General features: G+C 39.2%; 1 protein-coding gene across 1 annotated transcript; it reads left to right on the forward strand.

The window, feature by feature from the left end:
• Window positions 1–2,546: 2,546 nt before the first annotated feature.
• MPLKIP (M-phase specific PLK1 interacting protein) lies at window positions 2,547–11,797 on the forward strand. The gene is made up of 2 exons (XM_065052000.1): window positions 2,547–3,146; window positions 7,712–11,797. Exons 1-2 carry the CDS (start codon window positions 2,787–2,789, stop codon window positions 7,913–7,915), a joined length of 564 nt encoding a protein of 187 aa, XP_064908072.1. The 5' UTR covers window positions 2,547–2,786; the 3' UTR covers window positions 7,916–11,797.
• Window positions 11,798–12,381: the final 584 nt, after the last annotated feature.

The following is a 12,381-nucleotide window of genomic DNA, read 5'->3' on the forward strand; positions in this document are numbered from 1 at the left end:
GGCAGCAGTAATTACAGTTCCTGTGTAAAAACCTCAGTATTTATATTAAGCAGGTGAAGTTTGGGTTTGCTGCGATGTCTAAGTCTGGAGAAACCAAACAGTTGACAACTATAAACTTGTTCTTCCAGTTCGGTGTACAGGCTGTGACATAAAATATTGCCAAGATGGAATAAAAGTTAATTAACCCTACAAGGTTTTTTCTGTACTTACAAGGTAAGCAGCTGTACTGGACCATTAAATCATTAAATTCCCTCACTGGCACAAGGTAGATCCCTTACCGAATTTTGGCTGCCTTGAAGGTGCGATATTACCTACACTACAAGCTATATCTTCAGTTGTACATAGTTATGGAAGGGTTAGCTTGAATCTTTAAGCAATTCTTCCTTGAGCTAAGTACTATCAGACTATTTTTAGTTCATGTTGGGACAGAGCAGAAGGCTTGTTATAGGAACACCATGGTGTCTGATTTCTTTGTAATAGGATAAAAAAGCCTGAATAGAGGTTCAGCATTTGTTCATGAGAAATATACTGTGAGGATAAGACGACAACTGCATCTCAAGCACATCTGAAAGTTCTGGCTGCTTGGAAATGTGCATTCCGAATAGCGCAGTCTGCAGAAGCATTGTATGTCAGCCTGAACGCAGAGGAAGAACACAGAGAAAATCTTCTACATGACAGATTTGTTGACTGGATATGCTACTTGTCGTGAAAAGTGTGACATGGCTGCTTAAAATCCTAGAAGCAATTAGGATTTGTCAACAAGAAGAAATTAATCAGCAAAACTATCCCATTATAACTCAACATGTGTAACAATATGTGTTTCTAATTTGTTTGGTGTGAAAAGTGTTTAAATTAAATTAAGATGGCCTTTTCTGGAATAAAGTCTGATCAGACAAATTAATACTTGCATTGATAAACTCTCTTGTGTAGACATGGCATTCCACTGTGCATAATATATACAAAACTGGTCTTCTAGAGAAGATAAAACAGTAAAGGATTAACAAAAAATTTAAGTGAGCTGGTTTAGTATCTTTGCATTTTATAATTGCAAGCATATTGCCCCATTTTTCACGGGGAGATTGTAAAACATACTGGAGATCTGAGTTCACAGAGAATGTAAAGTTAGTTATCACCATTGGGGAAAAAAGAAAAACAAAAACAACAACAACCCTCACACAAAGAAAACCCAATGAAACAACAACTGTTTAAAACCAAAGAAATGCAAGACTTAGCATACAAAGCATAGAAACATCCTGCTTATTTTATTGGCTAAAGTTTGTCCGCTGCTGTTCTGAAAGCCCTTTTTAACTTCATACATTCCAATGTCCTAAAACAGGGTAGTACTTTGTTGCCCTGATGGATATTTTAAAACACTCTTTACTATTCTTTTGCTGAGCTATTGAGGATTTGCATTAACATAGCTGAGAACAGAGAAGGAATTCTAATAAATAAAGTTGTTAAATTGAGTTTATGTTGCTAAATAAGACATTTTCCTCCAAGAGAGCATTTTCCCATGTATGTGTAGGTCTCATTGCCTGTGCTACCACTCTACTGATGAATTGCTGACCATTCAAACTGATTTTTTAAAAATGTTCTATTACTCTTTAAATACGTCATTGTATGTGTTTTCAGTTGGGACTTATAATGTATGTCGTTTTAGGAGGCTCATATATTAAAAGACTACACAAGAAAGGAGTACAAATAAGCGTATCTGAAGTGCCATGAAATGTGAGGCAAATAGTTGCCTTGCTTTACAACAGTTGACTTTTTTGATACTTATCATCTGTAATAGAATGGGCTGATAAATACCTGCTGTTACTTACAACTCCATGGAGCACACAAACACCGGGTTTTATCACTACACCTCACAATTTGAGCTAATAGGCATAGCTGCTACACACCTTCTAAGACTGTCTTATTTCTGATTATTCCTCTTCGGCTTGAAAATGCACAAAATTCCTCATAGTCAGCGTGACAAATTGCTGTTCAAGGCTGACGAGCCGGCCACCGGCTCTCCTGCCCCGCCTGTTTCAGGGTGCAGCCGCCGCGGGGACCGGCTCTCGGGAACTGCTGGAGAGAGTCCAGCGCAGGGCAACAAAGATGATGAGGGGAGTGGAGCATCTCCCGCATGAGGAAAGGCTGAGGGAGCTGGGTCTCTTTGGCTTGAAGAAGAGGAGACTGAGGGGTGACCTCATTAATGTTTACAGATATATAAAGGGTGAGTGTCACGAGGATAGAGCCAGGCGCTTCTCGGTGATAACCAGTGATAAGGGGCAATGGGTATAAACTGGAACGTAGGAGGTTCCATTTAAATTTGAGAAGAAACTTCTTCATAGTGAGGGTGACAGAGCACTGGAACAGGCTGCCCAGGGATGTTGTGGTGTCTCCTTTTCTGGAGATATTCAAAACCCCCTGGACACATTCCTGTGTAACCTCAATCCTGTGCTCTGGCAGGTGGATTGGACTAGATGATCTTTTGAGGTCCCTTCCAATCCCTAACGTTCTGTGATTCTGTGTGAGCCGGCGGGAAACGCGCCCGCGGAGGCCGGAGCCGTTCCCGGGGCCGGGCCCGCGGTGAAGCCGCGCAGGGGCCGTTGGCAGCCGAGCGACCCTCGTCTCGCCTTCCCCGGCGCGGAACGCTTTGAGCCCGGAACCTTCCGTCCGTCCGGCGGGGAAAGGAGGACCGAGAAAACGCCGGGAGCGACGTCGCCCCGCCGAGGCGGCTGCTGGGGAACGCCGTTGCGCAGGTTTTTTTCCTCTCCGCCATCGCCTCGCCGGTCCTGGCTATGTACCGGCAGAGCTTTCGCCCCCCGACGCCTCCGTACGCGGCCGGCGGCTTCCGGAGCCCTCCCGCCGGCGGAGGCCCTATGCCGCCCTCCCCGCGGGGCTACGGGAGCCCCCACCACACGCCGCCCTACGGCCACCGGCCTGGGCCTTACGGTGGCGGCCACTCGCCCCGAGGCCACGGTTTCCACGGCGGCGGCGGGCGGTTCGGGAGCCCGTCGCAGGGCGCGCATACCCCGCGCAGGCCGCAGAGCGTCAGCCCCCGGTACCCGGCTCCCTACGGCGGCAAATCCCCGGCTGGAGCTCCCCAGCACCCGCAGCAGCACAAGCGCTCGCCCGGGGGCTTCCAGAGGCACCACCAGGTATGGGGTAGGGCGGTGAGGGACACAGGCCTGCGCCTCCGCACAGCGGGGCGGGAGGGGGGAGCTGCTGCTGCGGTGCGGGGCCCTCAGTCCGCCGGGGCGAGCACGCCCAGGGCTTGTGGCCAGGCGCAGCATCCGTCCCCGCCACCACGATTTTCAGGGGAGAGCGAGACTTGCACCGCGCTGGGCAGCATCTGGCTTACCCCGGTAGAGAGGATGGAGAGCCCCCAGTTCAGGCAGCTGTGTGATGAGGAAAGGGGTTGGGGCCCGCGCCTGGCTGAAGCCTGTTGCGAATACACAAGGACTTGCAAGAGTGTAGCTTTCTTCCTTTTTCATATTCTGGTGTGTGAAAGTAGAGAGAAAATTAATTACCACCTGAAACTGCAGCAAACCTCTTTTGTCTGTACATATCTCCCTTTGATCAGGTGTTTGTTTGTTGGGGTTTTTTTTAGCACAGTGGTAGAGTGCTGTGTGGTTTTACTTTGCCTGTGTTGTCTTACATCATGAAAACAGACCTATGCACACACAGAGCCTTCTGGGACATGAGTGGAAAAGAGGAGTGCTCTACTAAGGAGAGTTAAGCTGAGCCTCCTTCAAGCAGAAATTACAGCATCTGTTGAAATAAGAGAGTATAATTTTAAAGTCTTTGTATTGCACTGAAAAATTTTATTTTTGTAAAGTAGTTTTTCCAAGAGCTGTCAATAACAGGTTCTGTGAGTTATGCTTTTTTCAGGTGGTTTAGTTAGGGTATGTGACTGGCAGTGCAGATAGGGATGACAGTTCTCAAGGTGATACCAACTTTATGTACATAGGTGGCTTTATGCAATATTATGGAAACCTTAAAAGTGTAACAGATGACATGCAGTACAGTCAAGAAAATTTTCAGGTGCTCTTACTGACACTTTAAGGATTAAAGTGTAATAATGAAGTCAAATTTTAATAGAGATTAGTAAAATCATAAATATGCTTGCGCTGCATGGTCATGTTTCCATTCAAAAATAGTCTTTGGATACTTTATTATGATGCAGATAACTGCCTTACAGGAATCTCACAGTTGCTGGAAGGGGATCATTATGAACTTTGTTTTCTTCAGCACAACAGCAAAGGCTCTCCCAGTGTGGAAGCTTAACCTCTGTATATGTTCAAGAGGCAAAGGGTGTGGGATTTCTGCTGCAGATTCACCAATGTCTAGACATTTTCCTCTTGAAAATGATTCTTTGGAAATTCAGTTGTTTTTTGAAAGCCTGCCTTAAATTAACTGAGCAGAAAAATATGCAGGAGTCTTTAAGCCTCTAGTTTTATTCAGAACTGTTTTATGTCAGCCAGGAACAGTGTCATAGGCTCCATCCTTGGTGCTAAATAAGAAGCCTGACATAAAGAAGGTACAAATTTGAATCCAGCCACAGACTGGCACAACATTTTACCTTCTCCCCTTTCCTTCTGCAGACCTTGTGAGTAGTTTAGCAGCACTGACCTGATGGTCATGCTTTGTAAGACTAGAAAGACATCATATGTCTGTAGCTTTGTGTGGAACTAAGGTAATGTGTGTACGTTTACCTGTATAAACACCGGTTATTTTGCCTGGGAGGGCAATAGAGGCAGTCACAGAGGGAGGAGGTCTCATAAATTGTGAGTCCCTTTTTCCTTTGATATGAGCAACAAGAGTGAGGCAACCTACTCATGAGGCCATGAGTAGGTTCAGGTAGAGGGATTTTTTGTATGTCCTTAAACATTTTCTTCTGAGGTATGTGGATTGTTTCCATCTCTTCTGTAGACACTATTTTTAAGAGACTGCAGGACTTTTGAAATTTATGATGTAACTGTCACCTCTGAGGTGAAAATCTTAAGCAACTCTTTAAAATCTCATCAGGAAACCCAAAACCATTTTATATTTACTTCAGAATTCTATTAATGATGTGTTATTAGTATTCTGTGCTCATTTTGTGCTTGCAGACTTTCATTTCTTGAGAAGAACAGAAAACTTAAAACATAGTAAGCTTGATTTTTCTGAAATGGCTGAGTTAACCTTTATGTAGCAAGTACTTTACAGAGCTTTCCATTTTTTCCAGAAATGTATATGCTTTAGATTTTACAAAAATATTTGTTGTAGCTCTTCAATATTTCCTTTCAAAATTCACTAAGTGGAAGTGTTTCCCTTTCTACACTCAGCAAGAGTTAGTGAACTGGCTAGTAGCAGTAGCTATGTAGTAGTGATAGGTTGAAAATTGTTGCAGAAAGTAAAAAAAAATCGTGTGAAATGGTATAATCCTGATTTCTGTGTTTCTCTTATCTGCCAGCAGCTGAAATTACATCAGGTGAAGAAAGCTGATAAAGGGAGCGATTGTCCCCATTTTCAAGGCAGTGTTACCACATTCAGTAACATGCTGATAGCACCAAAATATTTTTTTAATATATTTTAGAGAGAGATTTGTTATCTGAAAAAAAAAAAATATTGAGAATAAATTGTTTCTCTAAGGAAAGTTTAGTGTGAAAAGGCTATTGGCACCAGTGGCGGTAAAATATAAAGGTTTTTTTAAGATATCTTCGGCATCAAACAGTTTCTCTTGCACACAATGGTTTCACTTGCACCAGGCTGTTTTCCTTTTCCACAGGCCTATATAATGTGAATAATCACATTTTGATTTTTTTTTAACACTTACTGAAGGCCATTAATCTTGTATTACATAATAATACATTTCCTAGATTTCAAACCTGCAAAAATGTCTGTGTTAATGATGGCCTGCATTATGTTGTAGTGAAATTTAATATTATAAAATAAATTAATCCAAAAGATTCTTACTATTTAACTTTTTCCTGTTACTGAACACTGCAGATCATTAGGTCATTTCAGCTCTGAGTGCTACAGATTAGGCATGATATTAAATGAACTCCACACTCAAACTGTTTTACAATGTCAAAGTTACATGGTCTTCTTTAAACACGGTGTTTTAGAGAGTCTGGGTTTTTTTTAAATTTTGAAGATAGAATGTACTGTGTACTACTGCTTTTCTAGTAAATGTGAGAGCTTAAAGAACATTCATGTCACTTTTGTTAGTGTATATTGACTTGCTCTAGGAAACTTTTTGTCCCTTACAAAGTTTTTAGCTGTGTTGTGAGGTGATTTCTCTGACCTTTTCCCTTATGGTTTTGATGCAATACTTCATAAAGTAATTTTCTACCTTTTAGTAATTTTTCTGTTTCAAGATCATCATCTTAGCTCCATAACCTAATTGTATGATGAATTATTAGAAAAAAACACCCTGCAAATAAGGCATGGAGGTTCCCACATTTGGTTGTGTGTCTATTATCATCAAGCTTTAGGAGTTCTAGGAAAATACTTACTGAGACCACAGGAGCAGCTCCTGCCACAGCACACTTTCAGAAACATGTTCAAGAGCCAGCAGTTTTCAGTGGAATTGATTCCTCTGGTGAAGTGTAGGGACCTTCACTGTGTGGCCTGGTTTCTCAGTTTTACCCAGAAATTGTTTCACGTGATCTATTGCCAGAGATTCTGTAGGGCTTATTAGTCAAATTCAGATACCATCATTGCTGGACCAAAAAGCTGGGGGAGTGGAGAAAGCAGCCCTTAATCAGAGCTTTTATCCTCCTTTACAAAGTCAGAGGCTGGTCATCAGCCTCAAGGAATCCTGTTCATCTAATTGCACAGAATGAAATAGGTGTTTTTGGAGACTAACTATTGTGTATCTGTAGTATAAGTTTTTTAGCTTAAAACAAATGAATTTAAAGGAATATGGCTTTAGACAAGACCTCACTTTCTAGGTAAATTAATCTATGGAAAAGGAAAAACGGATAATGCTGACAGGAGAAAATTGTTATAGTGATTTCCTTTGTGTCGTAGCGCTCTTTAAATTGCAGAAGTGCAGCAGGTTTGCAGGAGTGATTGTGGTGATCCTTGATCTTTAAAAAAATGAAATATTAAAAGTTCCTTACAAATGGTTTTTCTTTCAGGCAATATTTGGTTAATCACTGATTACCATCCAGATTGTATATCAAATAAAATAATCTATTCTCAAATTTGACAGAACACTTGTTTGGTTAAAACAGGGTGTTTTTCCCAGTAAGTTCTTCAGGTCATTTGTAGCTAGTTGCCTTATACAATGCTGGGGTCAAGCTATAAGTACTTAATACCTGACTTCTGCTCTTGTAAACATTATCAACTCTTCCTCAGCCTTTAACTCCCTGTTTTGTTATTCAGCTTTTGCATTAGACATGTCCTTGACTTAGTCAGCTTATTAAAAATAGCATGAGAATCTTTTCTGTAGTTATGTGCCAGAGTGACATAAACAAGTATTTTGGAAAAGACTGGTGAAGACTTTTTTTTTCTTATGCTGGTAAATAATCACTCATTACTAAAAGTGTAATAAGGTTAATATTTTCTGAGAAAGATGCAGGTAAGGAGTTGTAATTACCATCAATAATGAGCTTCAAAGCTTTCCTACATTAGAAAGAAACTATATATATATATATATATATATTTATTTATTTATTTTTTAGTTTGAATTAGTCTATTAAATGTTTCTTTACCTGATGGTTTTCTTCCAAAGGGATCACCCAGGACATCTACTCCATTTGGTACAGCGCATGGCAGAGAGAAAAGAGTGTCTAATGATGTGGAAAACTATTACAGACCTTCAATGCTTGAGGACCCATGGGCTGGCCTAGAGCCAGTTTCTGTTACAGACATAAACCAACAATACAGCAGTGAGCAAACAACATATACTGGTAAAAAAGGGAGGTATTTCAGCTAACACTTTTAAAGGCCAAATAAGTCCATCCCGTCAGGAAAACTTTGGGACAGAATCTTTATACTTACACAAGATGAACAATAATCAAGACCTTAGATGATGGTTTTATTTTATCATATGTCCACCCTTTTATCCTACTTTTTTTTTTTATCGCATTGGATATTTTTATGTATGGGAGGGAAAAGGAGTGGTAGGAAAACGTACATTTCTGGCTACGTGGAAGTGCCTACCAGCTTTGAAGAACAAAGTGTTCTTTAATCACCAGCGACCGATTTGTGACTGTTAAAACAGGTTTTCATATATTTACCTCTTCCATGTGAGATTGTTAGCCTTTTATTGTAAACTCCTTTAGGAAATGGTATTTTTTTATGTTTCAGCGTTTTTAGAATGAAGTAACTTGGAAATAAAATAAAGTTTTGTAAATCCTTGTTTTGTAATGTATAAGGATTATTTTAGGACTTTTGTTAAGGTGTGCACACTAGCACAAATAGTACTAGTGAAATTAGGTGACTTCTGTAAATGTACTTGTATGCTGTAGTTAACCTCTGATTTTGTGCATAGTGTTTTTTGTTAATTATAGCATAACATAAAGTTGAAACGTTACTTTTAGCCATCTCAGGAAACAAATGTATTGTCTGTGGAAAGTTTAATTTGTTGAACCAGCTCTTGAGTCATAAAAAGATTTCTGTAATCATTTTCATTTGTCTTAGGAAAAAAAACTTATTTGAAACAAAATTAGACATTTCTGGATTATAGTAACAGGTCTGCTCAGTGGTAATTTGAGCCTAAGGAGCACATAAAACATCAAGATTAAATAAACGCAGATGTACTTTCTGGATCCACCTGTTAGAATAGCATAGAGTGAAAGAAAGTGTGTATACAATTGACATTAGTACATGCATAGCATTTTTTTGTTTTTAATCTGCACAAGATTTTTCCATTTTCTTTTAATTACTTTTTATTTTTACCTATGGCAGGTATCTTTGCTTGGAGAAGTCTTGCTTTGTGTGAGTGCATGCTATGTTTTTATACTGAAGAGGAAAACAATGAGTTTTTTTTAAAGCTTGTCTGTATGTGGAAGATCCATTCTTAAATCCAGTAGCTAATATTGTAATCTAGAATAAATAACAAATAGTTCCAGGTGCAGGCATGTTCTTAACATGCCATGTTAAACCTGCAGTTGATATCTAAATTTTTGTTGAACCTACTGTTATTTGTTTGTTGATCTTGGCTTTTAAGCAGTAGGTAGAGGGCAAAAACTTTGTTAAAAATAAATAAAAGCACTAGTTCAGTTTTCAAAACATATATTTTGTTTTAAGGTTCTTACCTCCTTCACAGGAAACTTATATTTGTAGTCCTGAAGCATGGTTAGGTAGAAAAGCACAGGGAATCGCATTAGGCTGTTCTTAGTAACTTGTCTTTTGCTGAGGTGGAATAGTCCAGTATACTTTATCTGTTGCAGCATAAAATGCCTTGGCTTAATATCACCTTCAGGAACATCTTCAGACTGGAAGCGGGGGTAAACATGTTGAAATGTGCTAGCTGACTCTCTTGCAGTTCTATTACTGTAATCTGAAGTTTGTCACTTGTGTCTTCCCCAAATTGACCTTATTGTGTTAGTATTATATCCAAAAAGGCTGCTCAGAGAACTGAGAACATAATGCCTGCTTGATATAATGAATGGTTAAATCTTCATCCCAGAAGCAAAACTGTGCCTTAAATGCCAGCTATCAGTATTGTTATCTGTAACTGTACCAGCAAAACTGAGATGACTTGACAGGCTGTAGATAGTCTTTAGAATTTATAAATCAATTAATGTTGTTGTGAAAAGTGAAGGTTTATTTCCTATTGTTTTTAACCTTGGCAGGTGCTGCAAAGCTCACAAAAAAAAAAAAAAGGTTACAAGGTCCTTAACCAAGTCATCTTTTTTGTTACTATTTCCTTTGTGGTTCAGTGCAGTTTTCTCTTTGCAATGTTTGGTGATCTTGGTGAAACAGTTACGATGTTATTTAAGAGGTTAAAGCTATGGCATGTTCCCAGTCAGACATGAGAAGAAACTGAGTTTGGAAAGGAGAAAGGAAAGGAGAAGGATTCATGACAGAAGAGAGACTATTAGAGGTGGGACTGCTTATACAGTAGCTAATATTGGCTGCCCTTGCACATTGCAAAGACGCATTTTTCCACTTTGGCTTTGCAGCTGACCCAGGGAGCAAAGCCAGCCTCCTCTGGTAACAACTGTCAACTCCTGGAAGCGGGTGTCAGCAATGAAGGTAAACGTTCCAGAAAGAGAATTGAGGAAATAATTGTGAAACATTGTTTAATCAATACAGGGCTTCCACAATGCCATCTGTTAAGCCGCTGCTCCAGTGCACTTCAGGATATGACCCAACAATAATAAGTACATCATTCTGCTAAAGACTCCAATAATTTGGTCAAGAATCAGCAAGGAATTTAAATGTAGATGTAATAAACATACTAACCTCATCGTACTGCACCAAAAACTTTAAAAAAATATTCACATTTCTGGGTTTTAGGAGAAATTTTGTGAATACAGTAAGATTTCAAAATGTCATTGTCGAATAGCTGTAAAATGCATGAACACATGTTCAGAACTATGAATATAATGTACTTAAAGTCAATTTAAGCTTTGCCTTTTTTGCTATGATATCCAGGAAGCTTAAACACTTAGTTCCTCACTGATTTTTCTCCCTTTTCTCATATGGCAAACATTCTTTTTGCCCACATGTTTCTCATGGAGACAGGGTGTATCACTTCCTCATTTGTTAATGAAGCCACTTCATAGTAAGGGTATGGCTCTGGAAATAGTATTTGATGATAAAGTACAGCACAAATACCTCCTTTCCTCCTGAGCCCATGAAACAAAATAGTGCCTGTGTCCTGTTAACAAAGGGATTCTTCTGTAGTGAACACACTAAGAATATGGGCATTGTTCTTTTTTCAACAGACTTAGACTTTAAGGTAAGTCATTTAGCTCCTTTTTGAGAAGTTTGGGTTGATTTACTTGTTTTCCATTCTGTTGTGTTTGTGTGTCAAGTCAGTTGCACTTTTAGTTCAATTGTTTTGAAGGAGTTGTGTAACTCATGATTAACTCTTCTAGCAAAAATATAATTTCATTTGTTTGTGTTTACTACTATGTTTAACAGCAAACTGCATTGCTTATCACATTGTGGTAATATCAGAGAACTTAAATCAGCCAAGTACAATTCTGTGAACACGGCAACACACCAGGTGGGAAGTTACCCCAAGTTTTGTACTGTAATACTTTAAAGCTAGTTCAGGTTTAAGTTTTTATAGTGACTTTATAATACAGATTGTTGATTATTCTCTGGCACTTTGGATACACATTTTTACATTTAAATTATACAACCATTTGGAATGTTAAAATTTCAGTTAAAACAGGACTTTTAAAATGCATATCAAGCTGCTTCTCTTTAGAATTAGCAATAAGCCATTGAGATGTAGCATTTTTCCAATGTCGAAACAGGGAGCACTGCAGGGGAAATGCTTCTGGCCAACAGAATGCGTAACTATTGCAGTCAGGTTGCTTTTCTTTCCTTGTTAAATAAATCTGTATGTGTTCTTCACTGTATATAAACATGTTAATTAGACGTTTTGGGGGGAGCATTTGAAATGTGCATCATATGGAAAGTCTACAAGTAGTGCTTTGGCTCCCTTCTAAAGAAGAGTTTTTGTGGTGTGGGTTTCAAGTTGTGCTTGTGAGTAATGAAACTGATGTCAGAGGATTTACTCGTGCAACCAAGATACGTAAGTATCTAACATTACACTTTGAAAATTGTATCATACATTTGTCAGTGCTTTTTACCAACTCTGCAATAAACTGCTCTGTTTAGCAATTGCTCTGAATTCAGATTCATACATGTGCTTTTATACACAAGCCCAGAATGTCTGGCAATGAATTAAACTTCTTTTTACAAAATTTTCCTAAATTCTCAAAAGTAAAGGCTTTGTTCTCCTTTCCCCAAATCTTGGTGCTTGCCTTCTTCCCATCTTGCCTGTGCTAGGGGAGAAAAGGGAGGATTTGCTGCACTGGTGAAGAATCATGTAATGATTTTCGTGTCTCAGGCTTTCAGAAGTAACTAGATAAACTTCTTTATTATTTGAGGTGGCTCAAACAACTTCTTAAACCACAAGAAAGGAAAGAAATCACCAAGTCACCTTAACACTTAACAATAGTATAGTTCTAGCATTCAGTTGTTAGTTCACAATCAAATTTTTTACCCACAGTATCTTTTTTTATCTGAGTGTCTCACCAGGCACAAATTGAATCAGTTTCATTTTTTACTATTTTCACCAGAATATGTGCTTTGCTGATTTACAGTTGAAGAAGACTTTCTCAACCTGGACTTCTGAATTTACCTTTACAAAATGACTAGCTCTTGGGTGGTAAACCTCAAACCTAGGCCTTCCTGTTAAAGTGTTATAGGTCT

This window comes from Columba livia, chromosome 2 (genome assembly GCF_036013475.1).
Source record: "Columba livia isolate bColLiv1 breed racing homer chromosome 2, bColLiv1.pat.W.v2, whole genome shotgun sequence".
NCBI classification, from domain to species: Eukaryota; Metazoa; Chordata; class Aves; order Columbiformes; family Columbidae; genus Columba; species Columba livia.

Coding starts and splice junctions, on each gene's coding strand:
- MPLKIP (XM_065052000.1), top strand. CDS start 2,787: ATGTACCGGCAGAGCTTTCGCCCCCCGACGCCTCCGTACGCGGCCGGC. Junction 3,147..7,711: donor GCTTCCAGAGGCACCACCAG/GTATGGGGTAGG, acceptor TTTCTTCCAAAG/GGATCACCCAGGACATCTAC.